Consider the following 27160-nt stretch of genomic DNA (forward strand, 5'->3'; position numbering starts at 1 on the left):
GAAGTCCCTCATTCCTGGTATCATCCTGGTAAATCTCCTTTGCACCCTCTCCAATGCCTTGACATCCTTCCTAAAGTGTGATGCCCAGAACTGAACACAATACTCTAGCTGAGGCTTAACCAGTGTCTTATAAAGATTCATCATAACAGTCATGGATTGAATGACCAAATTATTATTATTTTGTTTATTTTTAAAAAATGTTTTTAGAGGGATTAATATCCCCAGAAAAGCAATCGCCAATTGACTAGCAACCGGGTTCCTGCTTACTGCTAAGTAAACAGACACATGTGGAGTAATAACCTGCCAGGAATCGTACCGGGTCCTCTCGCTTGCAAGGTGATTGCTCTTTGACCTTTGCTCTTCTCTTCGACCGTGCCTTCAGCTCCCCTCTCGACTCTCTACCCCCTCCTTGCTCTCTCCCTTCCCTCCCTTCACCCTGACCATTTCCCCCCTGCTCGGGTCCCGACCCACTGTCCAGCGCCTTGGGACGTCCTCCTGACGTGAAAGGCGCTCTATAAATGAAATCTTGTTGTTGTTGTTGCTCTAACCAATAATAATAATAATAATAATAATCCTTGCATTTGATATAGCGCTTTTCACGTCAGGAGGAAGTCCCAAAGCGCTTCACAGAACACACTGTAAAGTGAATTGACTGTATATTTGTGGGCGAACGCGGCAGCCAATTGCGCACAGCAATGTCCCACAAACAGTCGTAGATTGAAAATGACCAATTTAATTATTGTTTTTGGTTTTTTGGAGGGATTATTATTAGGCGTGTGGAGTAAGGAAACTTGCCCAAGGTTTCGCCCTGCCTGGAATTGAACTCAGGTCTCTCACTTGCAAAGCGAGTGCTCTAACCACTGAGCTACAGGACTCCAATCCGCTGAGGGTCTCCATTAATAAAGAAACCAGTAAAGGCATCTTACAAACATTGATAATCCCACAAAGAATGTAGAGCATGACCTGTTTCATTGTAATATTAATAATCGTCTTTGCATTTAATATAGCATAATGTCAGTTTATACCGTTTATATTGTGTATTGCGTAGAAAAAACAGGGCAGCCAATTTGCACACAGCAATATCACACAAACATTCATGAAGTGAATGATTCATTTTATTAGGAAGGAAAGTCACCAAGAGAAACTCCCTTCTCTTTTCAAGTAGTGTCATGAGGTGTTTAAAATCCACCTGAACCAGCAGACAAAACTTCAGTCTCATGTCTGATCTGAAGGATCTGAAGGTTCAGACATTAAACTGAAGCACCTCCAACAATAAAGCACACCCCCCCACATTGAATTGGAGTGAAAGCCTAGACTGTACAAGTTCAAAGTCCTGACATGGGGCTCGAACCTACAACCTTTTAACTAAAAGTGTGCACCAACTACAAGATTCTTGTCTCAAGAGAATAATATGTAGAAATTATTTTTGCTGCATTGCGACTGTGCAATTGAATTTAGGTAAATAACATTGTCTAATCTTTAATCATAGGTGTTTGCAATTCCTGTCAGATGCCTCTTATAATTTACCTTTTCACCTGGTGATAGCCTATTTTTCACATTAGTAAAAATAATAATCCTTGCAATTGATATAGCAACCTTATCACGTCTTCGAGATCTCTCAAAGCGCTTCACAGAATACACTGTAAAGTAAATTAACTGTATATTTTATGGGCGAAACGCAGCAGCCAATTGCGCACAGCAGTGTCCCACAAACAAACATTACCAGCAAGCCTTTAATTTTGTCCAGTCTCTGTATAATTAGCTACTGACATGCTTCATAGAATGGGTCGGGCACCTGGCAGTGCTATTAAACTTGCTGCACATTTTTCCATTTTTTGCAGTAATCATAGTGGCAGAGATGGTGCTACAGAAGCTCACCTTAGGTCTGGTGCTTCCCAAAACAATACACTCTCCAGGTTTCAAAAGCACCTTGAGACATCCTTACAATGTGAAAGGTGCCATAAAAATTAAATTATACTCTATTGTATTACATGGACAGGACTCCAATATATGTTCCATGACATTTTTGTTATCCCGTACAAATATCATTTCTACCACGACCAACATGGTCCCAGAACCTGATGTATCTTTAATCCCCCCACCCCACCCACACAAACACTACTTTGTGCATCAACCCTTTCCACGTCTCCACAACACCCTCATTCACATCGCCAACTCCACCAAATGCTTCTCTGCCTCAGGCATTTTCAGCAATCTCAGTAAATAGAAATGATGTCCCCTTTTTTTTCTCCCACACTTCTGCCCTCAGACCTTCATTTGCATCATTTGCAACATAATTTCCATGTCAGACAACAAATTACATCGGCAAGCAAAATATTTTAAATTAGAATCACATACATAATGGTATTAAATATGAAAATTCACATGTGTGTTTGTGTATGAGATTATGCGTGTGACTATGTCTGCATTGTTGAGTGCCTGACAGGAAATTGTTTGTATGTGTGGGTTTGTCTGTGTTGTGGGTGGTGGGTATTTTTTGTGCAATCAGGGAAGGATAAATGGCACATGGATCTTTTATATTCTGGTTTAAAGAGGGAATAGATTCTGGAATGTGCATGGGCTGCACCGGTGCCCCATTAATTTATCTGCCTTCTGGCAAAGCTCTGAAAACAACATATCCATTGTTAGCAAAATAATCAGATCCATGACATAGAGACTGAAGACCCTTTACTGCAGTTGCATCATAGTAAAAGAGAGATTTGTCTAAATTGTTGCGGCATAAGTAGAAGTTATCTATTTTTCATTCAAAACAAATAGTGAAACCTCAAATTTCAAATATAGAAAATGATTTTGATTCTTTATCTGTTACTACAATTTGCATGCGTATGTGTCCCTCTGTTTCTAACAGGTATACACACATTACAAGAATATCAGATTTGTACCCAGATTTTTTTTCCATTTTGATTCAGTCTTAATAATCCTGGCATTTCATATTGTGCCTTTTAGGTTGGGAGGAGATCTCGCAACTTCACAGGATTTACTGCAAAGTTGAGTAGGTAAGCGCACAGTGATTCGTCTGATTGCTACTTCCCAAGTAAATGAAGGAAATTCTACTTCTGTCTTCAAATGATTTGCATTTGAGGTGCCTGTTCTTGTAAGTGTGTCCCAAGAGTTGTGTGTGTGGAGTTGACGTTTTGCAGATTTCTATGCCCCAGATAATCTGCAGGCGTTTTTTTAACTGCAAAGAAAAGAGCTTTGTTAGTAAATGCAAAAAGTGATATCCTTGACTCAATAAGCGTTTTGAATCAGTCCGGGTATTGGAAAACATTTTATTTGAAAGGAAAATCATCTCCGGGAAACCATATTCGCTTTATGTACGAACAGAACAGCGATCCACCTCCCTTGCGTGTGAGAAATATGATCCACAACTACTCTGTCTGTCCTCTTTCACGAACAAAAAGCTAAAGTTTAAAAAGAAAACAGCACCTCTTTAATGTCCACCCTACCTCTGAGACAGTATTATTTCTTCATATTAATCGGTTTGGTGTCATTTGTCTGGAATTGTTAGCAACCCGCCTTGCACCTGTCTCTCTCATTGCTGGCTATTAGCTTCTGTGTGGATTTATATTGCATGTGGTACCTGAGGCTTAGGATTTCATTACATCTGAAGAAAGCTGTCAGGGAAAAGGCTTTAAGTGAACTGAATCGACAACTGTTTCAAATCACAACAAACATAGTTTGTATAATTATAATTCTGTATAATTCTGTAATAGAAGCACGCGTTATTCTCGGGATGATACATTACTGAACCATCTCATCAACCGGTTTCCCTTCCCCAGCGAGAGGATGAGAAACTGGAAGCTGCTTTCAGAGATATTTTTTTTTGGGGGTGGGGCGTTCACTCATGTCTCCAATTTTGAATTGCCCCCTTCCGCTTCTCGAGTTGATTGCCATGTGTGTCAGCTCCTGTGGTTGTGTGTGTGTGTGGGGGGGGGGGGGGGGGGAGGGGGTAACGAAGATAGTGGGTCGGAAACTCGCTTTTTTTTCATTTTTCGGTGACCCAATTCATCCCGAAATAAAGTCGAGTGTGAAAATGTGAACGTTCAAAGACCATTAGTAAAATCACCGTCCCGGGTCGCAGTTCCACTCACGTTGGGCACTGCGGATCAGATGGATCACGGTGGAAATTCACAGAACAGCTATAGGTAGCGTTCGCCCACAAATATGCGGTCCATTCACGTTACAGTCTATTCTGCGAAGCGCTTCGGGACGTCTGGAAGAAGTGAAAAGCGCTGTATCAAATGCAAGGATTATGATGATGATGATGATTAGTATAGACACAAGTGGGGGGGGGGTGTCGTTGGGGAAGTGTAAATGCTGGTCATTCAGTCCCTGGTCAGCTTTGGTGTAGGAGTTTCATGTCAATGGTCTCCACTCCCCGCGACGTGTAGCCTCCGGCACCGAATAGAAGGGGAAGGGCTTTTGATCCGAGAGGTGAAAGCCTTGAGCTCTCAGACTCCCCCCTCCCTCCCCTCCCCTCCCTCCCCCCTCCCCTCCCCCTGTGGTTTGCTGGCAGCGGGCGGGATCCTCGCTGATTGATGCCCGAATCTCCGAGGAAATAAAAGTTTAAAAGCCTCTGCGATCGCGGGGGGGACACCGCCACTCGTCTCTGCTGGAAAATCTACAGCTGAATCCCCGAAGTCTTTGGCTACAGATAGAGAGAGAGAGGGAGAGAGAGAGAGAGAGGGAGGTTTCTCTCGCCCCCTCTCCAGCATCACACGGTGCGCAGCGGTCAAGAGGTGGGAGACGGGACTTGGACGCGCGACAGATCCTCGGCACCGCTTTGCTTCACAACTCTCGGTGTAAGTATCTGAAGCTGCGGCCGTCTGTGAGGGCTGAGCTGCAGCGGAGAGACAGCGACTGCAAACGCTGCCACACCGAGAGGCACTGACCGGACCGGACCAGACCGGACCGGGCGGATCGGCTGTTAGTCAGTCAGTCAGAGAGAGACAGAGAGAGTATTGGGACCCACAGCAATAAACAGTAAAGGAGGTGCACTGAGATCCCCGTTAGAGGAGGAGGTCTGAATTAAATCAAACCCCATTGCCCTGACTGAGCCCGTGGGAGCGGTGCGGGTGCGGGTGCGGTGCGGGAGCGGCGCTCTGGGGGTTGAGATGGGACCTCTTCCCCCTCTCGGGACACACCGCTGAGGGACTCGGTTGACTGCCTTTTGCGGTGCGGGGTCGGGGTTACCGGCGGCTTCTGTGTGTGTGTCTGTGTGTGTGTGTGTGTGTGTCTGTGTGTGTGCGCCGACGCCGGTGATTTGTGTCCCATTTTCCCCGTCTCATTCCCCCCCAAAGTGGGAAGCCCCCTCCCCTGCTGCCCTGTTGCCCTGTGCTGCGAGAGGGCTGTGGCCCCGGGGCGGGTGGGGTGGGGTGGGGTGGGGGGGTGTGTGCGCCGGAGAGAGAAAAAAACAGTGAGTGAAGTGAAGTGAGTGAGTGAGTGAGTGCGGTGAAACCCCCTCTCTCTCCCCCCTCACCACCCCAACCCCACCCCTCGGGAATGGCCGGAGCACTGCCGGTGCTGCTGCTGCTGCTGCTGCCGACCCTCCGGCAGGTCTCGGTGCCCGCCGTGCAGGGCCAGGCACCCGCTGCCGGGGAGGGGGCAGCGGAGACGCCGCGCGCCGCCTCTCCCTCTCCCTCTCCCTCTCCGCCGCCCCCCGGGGACCCCGACCCGCAGCCGGTCGGCGCCGCCAACGCCTCGGCAGACGGGCGTCACCCGCCGCCGGGGAACGGCAGCGGGTCGGCGCCGAGGCCGCCCCCCCTGTGCAGGCAGCAGACCGAGATCACCGGCAGCTTCAAGTACATCAACACCGCCGTCTCCTGCCTGGTGTTCGTGGTGGGCGTCGTCGGCAACTCCGCGCTGCTGAGGATCATCTACAAAAACAAGTACATGCGGAACGGACCCAACATCCTGATCGCCAGTCTGGCGCTGGGGGACCTCCTGCACATCGCCATCGACATCCCCATCAATGTGTACAAGGTAACGGGGGGGAGGGGGGGACCTCATCACCAGCCCACCCCCTCCTCACCACCACCACCACCCCTCCTCATCACCAGCCCACCCCCTCCTCACCACCACCCCCCCCCTCTCCTCACCACCACCCTCTCCCCTCCTCTCCTCACCACCACCCCCTCCTCACCTCACCACCACCCCCCCCTCTCCTCACCACCACCCCCTCCCCTCCTCTCCTCACCTCACCACCACTCCCTCCCCTCCTCACCACCACCCCCCCCCTCTCCTCACCACCACCCCCCCCTCTCCTCACCACCACCCCCCCTCTCCTCACCACCATCGCCCCCTCTCCTCACCACCATCGCCCCCTCTCCTCACCACCATCGCCCCCCTCTCCTCACCACCACCCCCCCCCTCTCCTCACCACCACCCCCCCCTCTCCTCACCACCACCCCCTCCCCTCCTCACCACCACCCCCTCCCCTCCTCACCACCACCCCCTCCCCTCCTCACCACCACCCCCTCCCCTCCTCTCCTCACCACCACCCCCCCCTCTCCTCTCCTCACCAGCCACCCTCCCCCCCTCCTCTCCTCACGAGCGGGTTCAAGGCTGGGGCACTCACTCCCCCCCTGAGCCCCCGGGGTTCATCGTTCGATAGTTCAGCCAATATATTGGGGAACGTTATTAATGCTGTTGGCAAAAAGCGCCCCTTTTTTTTTTATATCGCGCTTCGCACGGGGTGTATATCGCGAGGGGTCCTTGGGTTTTGGGATCCTGCTTTTCGCATCGGGGGAACGGTTCACAGCGCTTCACAGAATGTACCGCGAGGTGCAGTGACCCTGTATTCTGTAGGTATTTTAATCTGTTCTCCTCTGGTGGGGCGAACCCAGGTTTCCTTGGGCCTGAGCTGCCGCCCTACAGCGTTCACCTGCTTTGGCAACTTCATCCGGTCGACTGCCTGTGGTCTCAGTAGGACTCAGTGGTTTAGTTTCTGAGCCAGAACTGTCTACTGCATTGCAAAGCACTGTCGATGCCAAACCAGGTGATGGGCAGAGAGTGAGTTGACTCCTGTTAACCCTGTAAGGAAAATAAATTGCAATGGGCAGGGTGGTCCCAGCTGGATACGCAGTGCGAAGCCTGCCAGACACTATTCTGAATGGCAAGATGTGCGGTTACGGCTGGTTAAACTCCCACATAATCCCAGTTTAGGTCCCTATGCCTTGGGGTTTGCCAACCCGCACTACAGCACCTCCTGGAATTAGGTAAACCTGGTATATCCCTCCCAGGAAAAAGTGCACACTCCATTTCAGACACGGGGACATTTTTGTGGGCAAACATTTATAATAATAATAATTAGTCCTTGCATTTGATATAGCGCTTTTTACGTCTTCTAGACGTCTCAAAGTGCTTCACAGAACACACTGTAGAGTGAATTGACTGTATATTTGTGGGAGAACGCGGCAGCCAATTGCGCACAGCAATGTCCCACAAACAGTCGTAGATTGAAAATGACCAATTTATTATTGTTTTTGGTTTTGGAGGGATTATTATTAGGCGTGTGGAGTAAGGAAACTTGCCCAAGGTTTCGCCCTGCCTGGAACTGAACAGAGGTCTCTCAGTTGCAAAGCGAGTGCTCTAACCACTGAGCTACAGGAATGGAACATTCAGTCTGGTTTGGATGGCTTTAAGCATGGTGATGGGGTTCCCCCTTGTGTCAGACACCTTCATGATGTAAATAAAATGTATCTCTTCCTTCACCCCATTAAGAATTGCTTTAATGAAAAATATGCATGGCTAAAATGACTGATTAAACTCTCACATAATCGCAATCTGGTTGGCAAACCCCAAAGTATAGGGACCCAGATTGGGATAATGTGGGAGTTTAGCCAGCTATAACCACACATCTTGCCATTCAGGATATTGTCTGGCAAACTTTCCGCTGCTTATCCAGCCTGTTAATATTATAACATTAGTTACTGAAGCATATTGGTTGGTATGTAAAATGGATATGAATTAATTTCTCCAGTTGCCATTTTAATTCCCAAAGTCTAATCTCTATGGGAGGTTCTTAACTCCTAAATTCAGACTAAAACCCTCTATGAAATTGATTTCGCCCTTGTCATAACAGGCAGGATTCCCTCTTTCACTGCTTGTTTCCCTGCAGATGATGATAGTGTTTTCCTTGCGTGAAACACATGAAATTAACAAGTATGTAAGCAAAAGAGAGATAAGACACATTCCTAGCGGAAGCGCTGGTATTTTAAATGCAGCAATTAAAATTCCACAGATTTCAAGGTGACAGTTTTATGGGTAGCAATGAACTTTTACCTAGTTAGTTTGAGTTTTCTTCATGGCATTCTATGGACTAAAACTATTGTCTGAAAGCTTCATTCAGAAATGAATTGGCAATGTTCTTGAACGATCTAATGATTCCACTCAGAAGAGATTCAGCAAAACAGATTTCAGGTGAAGATGGAAACGAAAGAGTCTTCTACAATATTTCACTTTCACATTTAATTTGACATAATATAATTTAACTGAAGTAAAATACAAATACTGTATTTCAAGGCTTTATTACAATGCGAACATGACATTTTTCTAAAGCAATCAGAATTCATTTTAAAAAATGCACAGTCAGTTTAGCACACCGATTACATCGGAAACTTTACAATTCTGTATTGTCTGAACTGAAGGTTTTGCGCTTACTCAGCACTAAATCACAGGAGAATGCTAAAGGTTTGAAGGGTAGAGTACTTTAGCTGGACCAAGTTTCCCCACTTCCACCCAAAGCAACAGTCCATCTCAGTATTATTGGCATGCATTCATTACTGATCTGAGTTTGATTCCGTCACGGTAGCAGATGGTAATTACAAGACATGGGTGTGGGTGGCCTGTCATATACATCGGCTGCTCTGACTTTTTCCACTATGTGGAGTGCCACTCTACACAGCCAAATGCACGAGGTTTGACGCAATTTGCATTTGGCTGCAGATGTGCAGTGGTTTTCTGAGGTGTGTTTTTTTGGGGTGGGGAAGTGAATGGCACATTTTAATAAGTATCACTGAGTCACACAAATATATGTGTTCATCAGATCTCTCAAATGGTCAGATTTGTAGGTTTAGATTTATAACAGGAATATTACAAAGTAACAAGCCAAACCAGCAGCTCAGACAATATCCTCAGCCCATAAATAATGTTTGAGTCATTTTCTTTTCACATTCTGACTACTGATTTTTAAAAAAATCTTAAATTAATTGAAGGATATTGAACATTACTTTACAAATAATGTATTACACTTTATTGTAAAATATTTTCATATCTTTGCAGTATATCTTTGCATTACCATTAAGTGAGTATGTACTGAAAATTATTTATAGGTTTGATGGTTGCAATGGTCTTAATGGATGACATAATGTAAACCTTCAGAGTATTATTTGTGTAATGTAGAACTGTGCTATGGGAACCTTAATTAATCTCCTCAAATGAGCAACCTGATCTAATCCTACTCTCCCATTTCCTCCCCCAAATCCTTTAATATTCGTCCTTTCACATCATATTCAAATGATCTAATTCCCTTTTAACATAACTTGTGGACTCTGCTTCAACAATACTTGTGGCAGAGAATTACAAATTTGACCATCCAGAGGTATGTATATTTCTAACTTTTTTTGTCATCCCAAATTCAACGTAAGTTTGTGTCCTCATTGATTTGCTGGCCAGTGGAAAAAATCTTATTGTTAGTTATTCTATCTACCTCCCTCATAATCTGGAAGACCTCTACCAGGTGACCTCTTAACCTTTACAATTCTAGAATAAAATAAGTTAATTTCTCATCTCTCTTGATAATACTTTAATATCACTTGGGTAATTTCGATAATAACATTGTAGTTTGCTATTCTATTTGTATGTACCAGTACATATTATGGTACAGTAGAGTAAGTACCATCTTCCTGTAAAATCAACAATTTTCTAAAGTCTAAAGCAGTCAAATGAAGTTAAAGATGGTAAAATAGTGATGCTATGTCACTGATTTCTTCAACTTGATTTTTGAATATGATGTGAACGATTATTATTAAATACACTAATGTCACAAAATAACAAAGTTAATAACACTACACTATCCATTGTTATTACAATAAAAATACTGGATAAGATCGATTCCGCTTGTAACTTATCCATCAAGTAGATGGTTGAAGAAATGTCTTGGATCTAACATTGTCCAACCTTTATTACGAGGCTTTCTGTAAAAGCTGCCATTAATAGGCTGCCAATATTTCCATATTATGTCTTAAGCGGCACTCTAAAGCATTCACTAAAACATGTATCTCATTATAGCATGCCAAAGTGCTTAGCTCCCGTAGTCTTTTAATGAGAGGTCAACACATCTGGAATATCTCCATCTGTCTCATTATTTACTTAATCACCTACTTGGGTAGCCGCCAATATGCACTTTGTGTGAATCATTCGCTTGATGACAGACTACGGGAACTTTGATTAATCTCCTCTATAAAACAGCGAAAAACAAGGAAACAACTGGATAACACTGAGGTTGCATAATTGTCGGAATGTGTGCCATCTACTCCAACCAATGCTGAATCTATAGATTAAATCATAAGGTACATATAATTAGACAAATTTTTGTTGTGAGTTAAAGGCTTAAATCTAAGACAAAATCGTGAGAAATGTGTTTGGAAGTGTGAGTTTGGAGAATGAAAGACTCAAAGACAACAACAAAGAGCAAGGCTGATCTTTGAGACAAAATAATAATAATAATAATAATAATAATAATAATCCTTGCATTTGATATAGCGCTTTTCACGTCGGGAGGACGTCCCAAAGCGCTTCACAGAATATACTGTAAAGTGAGTTGACTGTATATTTTGTGGGCGAACGCGGCAGCCAATTGCGCACAGCAATGTCCCACAAACAGTCATAGATTGAAAATGACCAATTTAATTATTGTTTTTTTTTTTTTGGAGGGACTATTATTAGGCGTGTGGAGTAAGGAAACTTGCCCAAGGTTTCGCCCTGCCTGGAATTGAACTCAGGTCTCTTGCTTGCAAAGCGAGTGCTCTAACCACTGAGCTACAGGACTCCACTTGGAGGGATTATTATTAGGCGTGTGGAGTAAGGAAACTTGCCCAAGGTTTCGCCCTGCCTGGAATTGAACTCAGGTCTCTTGCTTGCAAAGCGAGTGCTCTAACCACTGAGCTACAGGACTCCACAAAATGATTTTGACAGAATGAATGTTTTGTTTTCTTCATTCCACCTGTATTTATGCTCTGAATCAACAAGGAGACATTGCACATGAACAGAATGTGTTTGTAGGATACCAAAAGCATAAAACAATTCTGATTCTAACTACCCAATAATATCTTATTATGTTAAGAGGATCTTTCTTCATAATTCATTTCTTTTATGTTTTATTTGTGTACCTGGACTTTATCTCAGATTTGCTTTTCAGCTTAGTTGCTTGTACCGTTTTCTGTTGTTGGCAGCTGTAATAGGCCCACCAGCAATGAAAACACAAAATGGAAAAACATTATCAAAAGTAATATTAATTATCCATGTTTTGCACAGAATAATACACATGAGTGCATGTTGCAGGACAGGAACATATCTTGGGGTTCAAAAACATAGTAAACAGTTAAGGAATGAAAATAGGAAACTTACAGAAGGACCACAGCTTGTTTTGTGAGAGAAATGTTATGCTGGTACATTAGGGAGCATTTTTCTTAGTTTGGTATAGAGGCACATTGTTAGAGTCAAGCAGTATTCTAAAAGTTGTACGAGAACATTATCTGGCACAATGTTTATTCAAGGTAATTTGAATTTTTTTGCTGTCATCAGTATTGTTTTCATATTACTCAGAGCCTATAGCATAGATTATTACAAATTGCAGATAGCAGAGGAAGACTTTTCTGTAAAACTAGCTGCTGCATTTCGCCCACAAAATACACAATCAATACACTTGGTTGTCCAATTCCTGAGTAAGTTATATCATAAAGTATAACTTTACGGCATAACTTGTGAAGTGCTTTGAGAAGTTTTGACAAGATAAGACGCTATATCAAATGCAAAGATTATTATTATTATTTTGCCTCTCTGATTCTTTGTCATCTTTTTAGGTAAGTGAGGCTGCCTCTGCTGAATGCAGTGCAGTAAGAAAAAACAAAGTCAAACTATTTACTGCATAAAAAATCAAAGAATAACACAAAAGTGGAAGTGAATTAAAATAGGCATTTAGTTTCTGAGATTGATAAACTGTGCAGGCTTTAGTTTGGTGCCTTATTGCATTACTTGTAAAATTTGGTTGAAGTCTTACACTCTTTCAGCTCTCCTTCGGTGCTGTCTGTTTGCCAATATTGATTTTATATGATGAAGCAATACTCTTTTCCGAGCTGTGTAATTTATTTTAGCAATTGCAACATTTGAACTGATGTTCGTGAAGTCTGGGATCATGTTACGCAGGGGAGAAAGGCAAGAAATATAATAATAATAATAACGCTTGCATTTGATATAGTGACTTTCACCCTTAGTTGTACATCTCAAAGTGCTTCACTTGATATACTGTAAAGTTGAGTGACTATGTGTTTAAATCCCTCTATGTTCTTGCCCTATAGTCTCTGTGACCTTCTCAAGCCTGCGTCCGCTACCTCTGCTTGGTGAGCACTGGCCCGCTTAACACTACTATTGGTGGTCAGGCTTTCAGTCTATCTGTCCCCAATCTCTATATACCCCATCCCAGACACCCTACAACTCACCATTCCTTTGCCTCCTTCAAGGTACATCACAAAACCTTCCTCTTTGACCACGTCTGCCACTCACGTTCATGGCCACCCACTCGACCTAGTGATTACCCGGGGCCTCAGTGTCTCACAATAACAGACAAAGCCATCTCCAATCGCCATTTCATCTCCTTTAACTCCTCAACCTCTCTCCCCATCACCACCCAACCCACCTCTATCTCCTATCGGCCCCAGAAAAAAATCTTCTGTAATCCCTCTCAGCTGCCCTGGAGTCATCTGAACTCCACCCCTCTGGCCTACCTCCCGCACTGATTTATCCTCTTCGCTCACTCTCCTCCACAACTCCCTCTCCACCACTCTTGCTGCCTTTCCCCCCCTCACCCCTGAACCACTTCCTACTCATGAACCTCATCCTGGTACAGCAGCCACCTCCGTTCCCTCAAGGGTCAGATGCGTGCTGCCAAACACACCTGGCTCAAATCTGATCTAACGGTCCACCGGGAGATCTGTCTGGACCACAATGTACTGCTCTGCCCTCGCCTCTGCCAAATTGTCCTTCTACTCCAAGATCCAACCCTAGGCTCCTATTTTCTACCACGAACCAGCTCCTCCGTCCACCTTCCCACACCTCGCCCATTTTCTCCTCAAACTCTTGTTCAACTCTCAGCTGTCCTTTCCCCCTGATATCTGTGGCATGATCTGTTCTGCCTTCCCCCACCCCACAACATTGCCTGACTCCACTGCTGCCTCATCCCTCAGGCTGCCGAAACCCTCATATATGCATTTGTCACCTCAAGGTTCAACTATGGAATCTCCCTTCTTGTCGGCCCCCTCAACTCTTCCCTCCACAAGCTACAGGTCATCCAGAAATCTGCAGCTTGTGTCCTCTCCCACACCAGGCTCTGTGACCCCCTCGCACGGCTCCACTGGCTCCCCATCCCTCAGAGAATAGAATTCAAAATCCTCATCCTCACTTTCAAGGTCCTCCACTGCCTTGCCCCCTCCTACCTCTCTAACCTGCTGACCCCCTATCAATCTGTCCACTCCCGCCGTTCAGCAGGCTCCTGTTCTATGTCTCCTGCCGGACCTGCCCTCTCTGCCTCTCTGCCCCCACCCTTTGGGACTCCATCCCACAGTTCCTTTGCCTTGCTGCCTCCTTCAAGGCACAACTCAAGACTCTCCTTTTCGACCGTGCCTTCAGGCGCTCCTACCTCTCTGCCCCCTGTTATCCCAACCCTGTCCCCCCACGTTCGAGTCCTGATCCCTGACTGTTCAGCGCCTTGGGACATCCTCCCGATGTGAAAGGTGCTTTATACATGTAATTTTGTTGTTGTTGTTCTCTTCTATCATCTTCACCCCCCCATCCCTCTCATATAGCGTCTCCCCTTGGCTCCCCCCCCAACTCAGGTATAAACTCTGTTCATCCTCCTGATGTGAAAGGCACTATATAAGTGCAAATTTGTTGTTGTATGGGCAAACAGAAATAACTGAGAAAGAGATACAGGATCAAACTGTTGAAAAATTGTTCAAACTTCAAAAATAAAGTTCAAGTGAGGGGCAGAGAAACATGGAGGTTCAATGGACTACTCCTGGCTGAAATTCTTACCAAATTACTTTCAAGGCATTGTATTCTGTTAATCAGTAACATTAAAAGGACATTAAATCAGCAAATCAATTAATCAGTAACATTAAACAATTTTTCATGAACTAAATTATGAAACAGGCTCAGTGGGCTCCTTCTGTGCTTATTTTCCTTTGTTTTCTATGTTATTAATAGCGCGCTTTTGGTGTTTTACTAGTGTCCCATTATTAAAACTGTTGACTTGACAAAAATGTACTTACATGATTCCTTCTCTTTCCAGCTCCTTGCTGAAGACTGGCCTTTTGGGGTGGAAGTATGTAAACTTGTACCTTTTATACAAAAAGCATCAGTTGGCATCACTGTGCTCAGTCTTTGTGCACTCAGTATAGACAGGTAATTTATCAAACCATTCAAATTAATTTTTGTCTCAAATTTTTTTTATATTTCTCACAATATTTGTATTTTACCCCAATCCCAGGTATCGAGCAGTGGCATCCTGGAGTCGTATCCAAGGGATCCGAGTTCCCTTGTGCACAGTGGTTGAAATCATACTTATCTGGGTCGGGTCCATTGTTCTGGCAATTCCCGAAACTATAGCATTCGACGTGGTACCAATGGAATATCGGGACAGGCTCTATAGTGTCTGCCTCCTGCACCCGATCCAGAAAACTCGATTTATGGAGGTATGAAGTTTCAAAATTATCAGTTAATTAATGCAATACAGTGAAGTTATAATAATCCTTGCATTTGAAATCATGTCTTATCGCATCTACAAAATGTCTCAAAGTGCTTCACAAGATTTATTTTATAGTTTAATAACTGTGTACCTACAAACAAATAAGTTAACTAATGCCATTGTGTAAATGTTTAAACAGGCTGAGCAGAATGCAAACAGTATAATGTTCGGATTGATAGTGAATTGGGTTTCAAGTGCATCATGTGAATTTCATTACAAATAGATTATTTGAAATTATTTATACTAGAGAGAAATTGTTGAATTTTGGAATGCATTCACTATGATGATTAATATTAATTTATTACATCAAATGCTTTACGTGACACTGGAAAGTTCATTCCATAACATAAAAAGCTGGAATTGTTAGTACAGTACTTTATAAAGTTGTTAAAAATAAATGAACCTCTGTATTTGTGTGATGAATTTCCATTCATTCTTCAACCTGAGCAGCACAAAATCTATACTTCAAGAAGAAAAAAATAGTTGTGTAACATATTTAAAATACTGCTATAAACCTTTTGTGGCTTAAACTAAAACTGAGGTATTCGACACAATCAAAGTTTAAGAGTTTTTAAGTTTGATAGACATGAGCAAATAATTGAAAAGTCATCAAACGTGATACTCTGTGTTAAGTTACATTTAGCTCACTTTGATGATCTATACTCGTGAAGGGCTTCCAAATGTAAGAGTACAAATACCATCATCGTGCCACATATCTAACTTATAGTTCTTCATTTTTGCTTCTAGATTTACAAGTCGGCGAAGGACTGGTGGCTGTTTAGCTTTTATTTCTGCATGCCTCTGGCATGTACGGCTGTGTTTTACTCTTTAATGACATGTGAGATGCTAAGAAAGAAAAGTGGGATGCAAATTGCTTTGAATGACCACTTGAAGCAGGTGAGCAATGAGACCCTGAAATGTAACAAATGTGTTTTGTTTGGATCTGAGGGAGATCCCTTGTTGTTGTCTAAAAGATTGATTGGGAATCTATAAACATGTAGGTACTAGAACACAACACTCCTATTGCTGCACTAGACCGTTAGGCTAGATTATGAGTTCAAATTCAGATATAGGGCACTGATTTCTGACTCAGAACATTCAATTATAACATCTTATTTTATATTGAAATTCATTTTCAATCAATAATCATATCATACACAGAGTAGTAATATAAAACAGTACACTACCCAGGTACACATCTATTTATTGTTAAATACAGATAAATACCTAATTAATTTCATGTGAGCTGAAACCTCATTCTAGGCGACTTCAACCTCACTTCAGTCCCTCTTGCTCTATCTTCGCTGACTTCTCCTGTCTCCTCTCCTTTCACAACCTCTCCCTCCACATCCACTCTGCCACCAATGTGGCAGTACAATACTATACAAATATTGTATTGTAGCCTAAGCTGTGACTTTAACATATCTGTCCTTCTACCATCTAATCATTCAGCCAGCAATTTCCTTTAAACAAATACATTCGGAAGCACTTAAGAAAAACATATTTTAGCAACATTGAGACTATTAAAATAGATTAAAATTGGTGATATTTGGTTACATTGTAAGTTTGATATATTTACTCAAAAAATGATTATTGCAGATAATATAGCAGCTGTAACATTCAGAACGTTTCACATGCTTCACAACGTGCAGTGACTGTAAGCTTTGCATTAAAAACAGAATCATTGAGAAACATTAAATAGTTGGATACCTTAAAAAGAAGTAATTTGTAGGGGTATTAGAAAAAAGAATTAAATGGGACTGAATGGTTTGCTCTTTCAAAGAACCAGAGCAAACATGGCAAATTTCCGTGCTGTAAATTACTATGGATTAAAAATTATATACTGCTGAAGTGAGTGTTTCAATTCCTGAGAATTCAGAGCCCATTGTGTAATTCATTATAATCTTATCAGTTCTCCTCAAAGTCTTGTGTGCTAAAATTGTTCTGACTTAAACCTACAGAGAATTTTACAAAGACAGTCTGAAAACATTCCCAAAAGTGTTCATTAAATATTGTATTTTCATGGACAGGATACACTACAAGTTGCTGAGGCTATTGAACTCTTCCTGTGACATCTATTTGCTTGTAGTAAATGTTACATCAAGGGGCTACTACATCATTGAAAGAAATGGAAATTGATTAAACTACTTCCTCCAAGAGTTAATTCTGTGTCAGTATTCTCATAAAATGGGGATTACCTGAAGTAGAACTCATTTACAATACAAATAATAAATTTATTATTTTTCTTTCATATCGGGGGGATGTCTCAAGGCACTTGATGAGCTAGAATTCTTACAATTTTTGTTGCAGCGTCGAGAAGTAGCAAAGACTGTCTTCTGCTTGGTGCTGGTGTTTGCTCTCTGTTGGATGCCCCTTCATCTCAGCAGAATTCTAAAGAAAATGCTGTACAATGAATATGACCCCAACAGATGTGAGCTTTTGAGGTGAGCATATTTTAGTTCAACAAACATTCAAGTGTGAACCAGCAGATTATCATAAAATGGAAATAATATCTAGGGAACTAGCTAAATTTTGACCGTGTCTACAGTTCCCCTCCCATCGGCTCGGCATCGTGCTCCGCCACTGTCAAGCACTCTGGGACGCTGCCCTGTGTGAGGGTCACTATATAAATGCCAGTTGTTGTTGTAAAAGTTCATAAAAGGGAATGTAGATTTAACACATTTAAAATACTACCATAGTACCTTTTACCTTCATTACCTGTGCGTATGTCTGATTAAAATGTAGTTATAAATATTTGTGAAAAAATTATGCATATCCTGAAAATTATATCTCTCTGGAATTTTCTAGGAAAGGTTCTTAATAGTTGTTATAGGACATTTCACTTTCTTTGCAAGCATATTCATGCCAGCTATATCACCAGACTTGTAATTTTGACATGATTGAGGAAATGCATGGATTGGTCATAATGAACAACAACAACAAATTACATTTGTATAGCACCTTTCACATCGGTAGACAGTTGAAGATCCACACTCAAGCTGGCGGTTGGGATCAGGAGGGTACAGAGGATGGGGTGGGTATGGGTAGGAAGGTGGCTGAAGGCACGGTCAAAGAGGAGGATCTTGAGATGGCCTCTGAAAAAGGCAAGGGAAGGGGTGAGGCGAAGGGACTGTGGGATGGAGTTCCAATGGGTGGGGGCATAGAGTCTGAAGGCCCGACCACTGATGGTCTTACTGTACGGAACTAGGACGAGATAGGTTGGTATGGAAACTGCCTCAGTAATGGAAATAATAAAAGTCACTGGGATGTTTTGCTATAAGCAAACTCGATTATGTTATATTTTTACATATCTGTAGTTGCACTGAGTAGCAAAAGTCTTTTTAGTTAAGATTTGGGTGAATTTGAACATAAAAAACTTTATAAGATAACAAATTAAATATCAGTCAGTTTACAATACTACACAAAACATATTCTATATTTGTTGCTATAGAAATACATATACTATTTAGTATTGTAAACTGACTGATGTGTAATTTGTTATCTTAAATCTTTAATTCTTTGTCTTGGAAAGGAAATGTCAGCATTGCAGTGTTTACAAAACACTATCAATGAGGCCGCATGACATTCTACCATTTTAAGAGTACCACAGAATAGTCTAAAACTATTTGTTGATAGAAAGAATAGATAGCGCTTAAAATGCAACAACAAAATAATCACATTATACAATTACATGATGATTAACAATTCACATGCAAGAATGTGTTTTGACTATTGCTTTTTAGACCCATAGATACATCAACGCATCAACCTAAGTATAGAGATATATTTGTACACTCATACGCTTAGTTGTTCTCTCTCTCCCTCTCTTTTATACATTACTGACCAGTTTGTCTGAAAATGCAAAGTGAAAAATGACTGAAAATGACAATTTGTAGATAACTTTTTAAAAAATGTAACAAAAAGTGACGAAATAACATTTCTGTTTTAATCCAGTTTTCTTTTAGTATTGGATTACATTGGTATCAACATGGCATCACTCAACTCCTGCATAAACCCAATTGCACTCTACTTTGTCAGCAAGAGATTCAAGAACTGTTTTCAGGTAGCAGCATAATTCTGTTGGAGATCCTCAAAATAAGGGCACTTATTATTCAGTTCAGAAATATTAATAATAATAATTCTTGCATTTGATATAGCCCCTCATCACATCTTTGAGAAGTCACAAAGCGGTTCACAGAATATATTGTAAAGTAAATTGACTATATTTTGTGGATGAAATACAAAATATATATAAAAATATTTTGTATTGCCACAGATATTTCTTCACAGATATATTGCCACAGACATTTCTTTACAGATATATTGCCGACAAGTAGACAAAAATTTGGTTCCTAGTATATTTTAACAATAATTTAATTTGGTAGTCAACTTCAGTATTTTCACCACATGCTATAAATGTCAGCAGTGTATTTTACTTTGATGTCTACCATAGTCAGTGTAGGGTTTTGTAGCAAGGGTATTTAGTTCTCAAGCCATTCCAATTGTTCAGCCTGAGGTAAGGTATTTAAAAAGAGACAAAGTACGGTAAACTAGATATTATTTATTGCTAACCAAAGCAACAGTTACAACTCATAAAGATTTCACGCTTAAAATGGCAGAAGATGATTCAGGGCTTGGTTCAAGATCCTTACCCTGGGAGACCTGGAATGATTACGTGTCGATGTTGCTTGTAGTTCTTAGTTTTAGCAGGTAGTTAATCTGCCACAGCCATGGATCTCTCCCCAGCTGCTGTTTGCTCAGCAACAACAACAACAACTTGCATTTATATAGTGCCCTCCATGCAAATTGGAATCAAAGAAATTACATTATGAAAGAAGGCCACATATTTGGTGCTAGGTCCTCCAATGGAGCTAAATTTTATCATTTCAATTCCCTTCCAATATAGTCTCTCATTTTAGAGCACTGGAATTCTGGCTTGCTTAATAAGATGCTAATATACTTCTCACTCAGTCGAATGCCATGCAAATGCAAGTGAGAGATCCAATGCTGTTTCATGACTTGCACCATTAAAATAAGTAGGGGAGGGGACTTATCTCGCACATCTGCATACGTTACATCCATTAATTGCCGGGCAGCACCTCTTCAGAAATCTCTTATGATATTAACCCAAAGACAACTCTTAAGAATTGTTTTGCAAAACTATAAATGCAGTCTTAATTTTGGAGCCAATTTTCCGATTCTTAAAAGAATATGTAGAAAGTAAGTCTCAACATTAAGACTGGATTTAACACTAAAATTCCAAAATTTGTCACCTTGAAGCATTTTTAAATAATGGTCTTAAGTGTAATGCCATGAAAATTATTGGGTCTCAGAATAAGTAAAGGATATTGGAGATACAATCACTCCAGCTCTCAGATGCTTATTGGCATCTGAATCAAGAATGGAAATGACCCAGCAACCATCTCACAAGAGGATGGTAATTGTACGGCTGCTAAGGTTTTTGGGGGGTCTTTCAGATTCATAAAGAATATTGGTCCATCAATAAGTTGTTCTTTAAGTCTTCTCCCTTATTCATTTTGTTTGGAATTGTGAAATTGTCTTTCTCTTGTACACAGTCCTGCCTTTGCTGTTGGTGCCAAAGGAAGACTATGATGCATATCATGCCCCTGGATGAGAAGCAGTCCTGCATCAAGTGGAAGGCAAATGGCATTGATCATGGTCTGGACCATAGTAATTCACGGTCCAGTAACAAATACAGTTCATCATAAAGCAGAAGCTCCAGGAATCCACCAGTGAGGAATGCTGACACCACTCACACTGTACAAAAACTGTTAACCTGATCATAAAGAAACACAAAATTCCAAATATTACCCAGTCATATAAGAGTCAAATTGCTGCAGTACGTTATAGCTGCATGCATTGTTGCATCAAAAATGTTTTCTGGAATAGGGCATCTATCTCTTAAAGAATGAGAAAAAGTAAATAAAGATAGACTGACCAATAAAAACCATTGTTAAGGCACTTGAACTCTTCTGACCCTTCACTTCCAGGTCACCAGAACATTTTGGAATCTTAAACTAATTTGCTTCAAAATATGTTAAAAGAAATATGAAAGAGACTGAGACAGAGGACTGCCAAACCAGCAATTTCTGACTGTACATCCTGTACACGTACACCAAATGAGGACTGCTTTGTCTAGAAAGTAGATTTCTCAACTTGATAGGAACTATGCATTATTCATTAAATGGATATTGGGCCGGACCATGCCCCTTTCAAGATATTTACATTGTTCTCATATACCTCGCATGCATAGTAATGAGTAAAACACTTTGGAGTGAATTCTCCCACCATTGGGAAATGTATCAGACTTGATCTGTACTTATAAACTCATGCCACTAAGGTCCAGATGTTTGGAGATTAAGATGGTCCTGCACAACAAAGTCTATAAATTTACCTACCAAGGAAGAATCACCCTATGGAATAATTTTTCATTGGCACTTAGTAAGAATTATCATGAGATGTGAGCATTTATAGCCATCGTGGCCATTCTTTCCATTCCAAACCCCTCACTAGAAGAAGCTTGTGAGACTTTCTTTCATTAAATAGATTATATATTGATGCTGCATTTATACTTCTAGGCAAAGTCACTTTGCTCTTGGCAGTCCAGTGCTGTGAAGCAGGAACACACATAACTGCAAACCAAGGCCAAAAAAACAAACAAATGATTTTGGCAATACACATATTTTGAGTCCTTGTTTTTTACTGCCATCAATAAGCCTTATTAAAGAGCTGATCGAATGACTGCTCTTCAGTAACATTACAAAACAGTCTCCTCAATGTCCCTGGGTATTGTACAAATGAGAGTGTACACAATGACATGTTTATGTTCAATTGGTGTGAATTGTAGTTCCTGAAACCATCCCATCAGATGGTGTCACGAACAAGTCATCAGCACAATTCATGGTACCTAAGCCCCGTTTATACTGCATGTTTGGTATCTGCAGTGAGTTACAGATAAACATGTAGTATAATTGCAGCATACATGACCATTTTTCTATCTTTCATTTATATTGTTTTACAGTATTATTTTGTTAAAAGAAGTATTAAAATGTCTATTTTACAATAAATTCATTTTAAAATATTTAAACTAGCACTGCCGTACTGTTCAATTCACAGTGTTATTGTATTGATGAAAAGTAAGTCCTTTATGAATTCCTTGTATATACTGTTTATATTGAATCTACACTTTTAAATAATCAAACTCCCTTCAGTATATTCTCTGAAGTAAATTGGCTTGGACACAGTTTGTGTGTTCTGGTGAACATTGTTGTTATAACAAAATGTATTAAGCTACCATGTCCCAAAAATGTATTTGAAACAAAAGCACCGTGTCCAAGAATATGATAGTTATGGACCTTTTGATTTTCCACAAACAATATCAACAATGCTTCTGTTTGTTTTTATTCTTCTCTGTATATTTCTCATTATAATTTCATTTATTTTATTGTAAAACATTATTTACCTAATGTTCTTCCATCATCAAATGTGAATGTTTCATACAAAATAAACAGTTTAGGAATTATTTTGCTTTAAACCTTTATTTCCTCACCAAAAACACCAATTATTTTGCTTACAAACTGTATAATCACTATTCTTTATCCAGGGCTTTGAGACATCCTTCTGATGTGAAAGGCGTTTCATCAAAGTGTTTCATTGCATTTCAATATGCAATTCATGACTAACTACTGGTTATTTTAATTGTTCTTCATAGTTCTCTTTACAAATACTATTTCATGCATTGTCTTTCTATTGTGGATGAACACAATACTCTCACATGTATTTTATGCACATAGCCACATCCTTTAATTGCAACATAATTTAGATATGGGGATTCATATAGGAATAGGGCCATGTAAGGTGAAATGGTCAGAGCCTTTCTAAGCAGGAAGCAGAAAACGTAATTGAGCAAACAAACCACTATCAAGTTAAGATCCACAGAAAAGGAAAGGCGGAACATGTCAAAGCTCAAAATGATTAAATAATATGAAGAACATCTGTAAAAAGTGAAATCCAGCAATGATCAGAGATATATTAATACTTGCATTTAGCATAGTGCTTTTTGTGTTGGGAAGATGTCTCAAAGCGCTTCACAGGGTTTTCCTGTGATTTTCAGCACCTTGGGACGTCCTCCCGCCATGAAAGGTGCTATTTAGATCCAAGTATTATTATTATTATTTGTTGTTTGTTGGCTCCTGTGAAGTGCAGTGACTATATTTATACAAAAGTATGGATTACAGACTGTATTTACAGGCACAACATTCCCATTGTGTAATTGTCCACAGCAGACATGAAATGAATGACCAATTTTATCTGAAATTACTTTTATACTGTTATAATCCTGTTATTACTCAGGAAACTGGATAATGGCAAATGATGTGTTAGCCATGGGCACAATTGTTCTAAGGGGTATTCACTGTTCATTCAAATGAAGTATACCACGTTCAATGTATTATTCAAAGAGTTAGTGATGTAGTTGAGCTCAAAGGGAAATCGGACATTCAAATCATGGTCCAATTGCAATGCAGTTAAAATGAGAGGTTTTAATCCCTGAAAATTGCAGTTAATAAATGGGATATTTTATACAATTTTTAAAGCACCGTGCACTTATTTATGAATTAATAAATGATTTTGTATTTTGAAATAAACGCTATTAACACATTTGTGGAATAAATGGTATTTAAAATAATCAACCTCCAACTTTGAAATTACAAATTAAACATTTTTAAATATTGTGATAGTCAAATAAGCAAAAGACAAAAAAATAGTAACAACTAACAGTGGATATGAACTCTGCAGTGTTCCTGAGGATTTGAGAATCACAGTGTGTCAGCGAACATCAGAGATGTACACAATATGTTCATCAAGTGTTTCTGTTTGATTTACATGCTCTGATAATGTGTGAATCGCAGCATTTTTAGTACTGAAATTAGTTCCTTAGACTATAAGAAAATGATTCAATTTGCTGTGCATATGATTATTATATAGTTACACTTATTAAGTTCCCATTAACACAGATTTAGATGAATTATTCCCATAATTGGGGTGTTTTCTGCCTCTTCTCCTTTTCTGTTCCTTCATTGATGGACTGTCATTCAGAAGTTGAAGTGATGAAAGTCATTGCATAAATAGGACAATCACATCATATGCTTCACATTTGACATTCAGAAGTTTTTTTCCCCCGAATGACTAATAGTAAATGATAACGGGCCCCGGAAGATAGACCTGAACATTAGATAATGTTGTTTCTTTCTTCTATTATTCATGGTGGGGTAGGTAAGCATGCCTATCATCCTTGGGGGGAAGAAAACAGGGTCTTCTTGGAGCTTATCTGGCTCCAATATGTTTGGCAAAGAATGTCAGAATCAAGCCAAGCCTCTATGGTGGTCTTGGTAATCCAGCTCCTGAGCCAGACAGTTTTGTAGTACTCCAAGACACTGCTGATGATAGCCCAGCCTGCTTGACTCATCAGCAGGACTTGGAAGGGCAGACCAGTCACTGAGGCAGGGATTCTTCCCATTTAGTTTTTGTTAACTATGCAAGCTAAAGCCCAAACAGGTAGGGAGGTCCTAGCTGGACAAGCAGTGGGGAAGCTAGCAAGGCAGTGCTTTCAACAGCAAGCTATGCAGTTTTAGCTTGTTGGACTCCAGCAGTACCCTGACACAAACCCTGGGGTCTCCAAGCCTTGGCTCTTGCTAGTCTGCACCTAATATTCTACAGAATTAGGTAAGCAGGATGTGCACCTCCAGGCAAAGAGTAGCCTGTATTTATTGGAATTCTGTTTCAATAAATATCTCAGGAATTTCCACCCCAAAGGTCCGTTGACACTCAGTCCTTGAACATATTCAAGACTGAGATAGATAGATTTCTTATTGCGAAAGGGATTAAGGGATATGGCAGAGTTAGGTTATTAGCTGGAGTTAGATTAGAAGATCAGCCACGATTGAATGGCGGGGCAGGCTCGAAGGGCCGAATGGCCTACTCCTGCTCCTACATGTTATGTTATGTTTAACTGGGATGCATGGAGCTCAGTTTGTTTCTTATACTCCTAAGCATGGTGATGGTATATGTCAGACACCCGTTGACCAAAAAAAAGTAAGCAGACACTCCTTGGAGCTGAGCTGACTCCAGGGTGACAAACTTGGCAATAGAATGTTGGAACCAAGTCAATTCTCTGTGGCAGTCTTAGTCCCCTCAAAAAACAAAAAAAAGCTTACTTTTTTCCAAATGTTGCTCTTGTTATTTATTTATTTATTTGTAGCAATGGTTCTCATGTATTCATGAATCATAATAATGTTATCTTGCCAGTTATGCAATGTATTTTTTTGTTCATTGAGTCTATTTGAACCTGCTGGAAGGAAAAATAGTGTTGCTTCTCAAGGTAACTATTGAATTAATTCAGTATCCTATTTTTAGCTATATTCAGTGCTGATCTTTGTGACTTGTAAAGAAGCTGAAATTTCTTTTAGTGAAACCATTATGCCTTGGCTGAGAGATGGAATATTTCCTACAGTCATAGAACCATCTATCTTCCCCTTGAAGATTTAACATCTTATAGTGACACATTTCCATTTGCTGCAACAAACCCATGGCTGTCACATCCCGTCCATGTATTTGCTGATTGTTCAATGAGTGTCATTGAGGATACTGCCAGCTCATTGTCACTTCAGATGGATGCACAATGTAAAAACTGTGTCTAATAACCCTCCTCAAGGTCCCCAGAAATCCAGAGAGTGCCAGTGAGGCATGATTTGCCTTAAGTAATTTGTCCGTGTTTTCCCCATGTCCATTCCTCTCTTTTCGATTTATGGCCTCATAGGATCATCCTCTGGAATCCTATCATTAACAGCATGTCAACAGGAGCAATTGCAGCTTTAATATTATTGAAAGCAATTAAGACAGAAGTCTCATGATGGAACAAAGTGGGAGAGCGAACAGACTTGGGGGAATCCCCAAGGCAGTGGAATGTTTTCAGACTCAGACATAATGGGATGTTCAAACAAATTACAAGGGTAATGGAACATTGCCGTATTAAATCATGAAAAACTATATTCAAAGTGTGGAAAATTTATGAATATTTTAGTGGAACTGAAATTATTCCCAAAGCATCACTTGGCAGATCTCGATCCATATTATAGACTGCTGGAGGAAAGAGAAATTTGTATTTATTTTGATTTTTCACTTTTCTGAACTCATATTTCTGCAGGGAAGTCATTTTGTTGCCTTTATATCAAGGAGTATGTAAGAACCTGGGCCCCCAAATTCTAAATATTTTAGGCTTAAGATCATAATCTTGTATAACGCCCTTCACGATGGAAAGACATCCCTGCGGTGGAGAGCAGGGAGGGTGGGGGTGGAAGGGTGACCGAAGGCACTGTCGAAGAGGAAGGTCTTTAGACGGAACTTGAAGGTGGCAAGAGAGGGAGCGAGGCGGAGAGATTGCGGGATAGATTTCTAGAGTGTGGGGGCAGAAATGCTGAATGCCTGCGCCTCCAATGGTGTAAGATTCTGTAATTAATGTGTTAAATAATATCTCAAATTATATAAATGGTTATATTGACATATTGAGTTTATGGAATCCTGTCGTTCAGTGATTAGAATGCTCACCTCGCAAGTGAGAGATCTGGGTTCGATTCCTGAAGGGCAAAACCTTGGACAAAAAGTTTCCTTACTCCACATGCCTGATAATAAACCCTCAAGAAAAAAATAAAATAAAATTGGTCAATTCAATTCACGACTGTTTGTGGGACACTGCTGTGCGCAATTGACTGCCACATTTCACCCACAAATATACAGTCAATTCACTTTAAAATATATTCTGTGAAGGGCTTTGAGATGTTTGGAAGATGTGAAAAGTGCTATATCAAATGCAAGGATTATTATTTATTATAATAATAACTTGAACTTCAGAATGCCATGGCTAGAGAGGCAGAAGTCAAAGGATAGTGAAGGTTAACAACAACAACAAGATTCCATTTATTGAGCGCCTTTCACGTCAGGAGGACGTCCCAAGGCGCTGTACAGGGGGGAAATGGTTAGGGGAGGGAGGGAGCGAGGAGGGGGTAGAGAATCGAGAGGGGAGCTGAAGGCACGGTCAAA

General features: G+C 40.9%; 1 protein-coding gene across 1 annotated transcript; it reads left to right on the plus strand.

Moving 5' to 3' along the window:
• Positions 1 to 5523: 5523 nt before the first annotated feature.
• LOC103184530 (endothelin receptor type B) lies at positions 5524 to 21469 on the plus strand. Its single transcript, XM_007902573.2, has 7 exons — positions 5524 to 6003; positions 14588 to 14700; positions 14786 to 14990; positions 15791 to 15940; positions 17354 to 17487; positions 18998 to 19106; positions 20620 to 21469. The coding sequence occupies exons 1-7, from the start codon at positions 5524 to 5526 to the stop codon at positions 20770 to 20772; spliced, it is 1344 nt and encodes a 447-aa protein (XP_007900764.2). The 3' UTR covers positions 20773 to 21469.
• The last annotated feature ends 5691 nt before the right edge of the window (positions 21470 to 27160 follow it).

Source organism: Callorhinchus milii, unplaced genomic scaffold (assembly GCF_018977255.1).
Source record: "Callorhinchus milii isolate IMCB2004 unplaced genomic scaffold, IMCB_Cmil_1.0 Scaffold4, whole genome shotgun sequence".
In the NCBI taxonomy this organism is placed as follows: Eukaryota; Metazoa; Chordata; class Chondrichthyes; order Chimaeriformes; family Callorhinchidae; genus Callorhinchus; species Callorhinchus milii.

What these genes read in the sequence shown, in the direction of transcription:
- LOC103184530 (XM_007902573.2), top strand. Translation starts at nt 5,524, where the DNA reads ATGGCCGGAGCACTGCCGGTGCTGCTGCTGCTGCTGCTGCCGACCCTC. An exon ending in AGAAAACTCGATTTATGGAG is followed by an intron (nt 14,991 to 15,790) that starts GTATGAAGTTTC and finishes TTTTGCTTCTAG; the next exon opens with ATTTACAAGTCGGCGAAGGA. An exon ending in TGAATGACCACTTGAAGCAG is followed by an intron (nt 15,941 to 17,353) that starts GTGAGCAATGAG and finishes TTTTTGTTGCAG; the next exon opens with CGTCGAGAAGTAGCAAAGAC.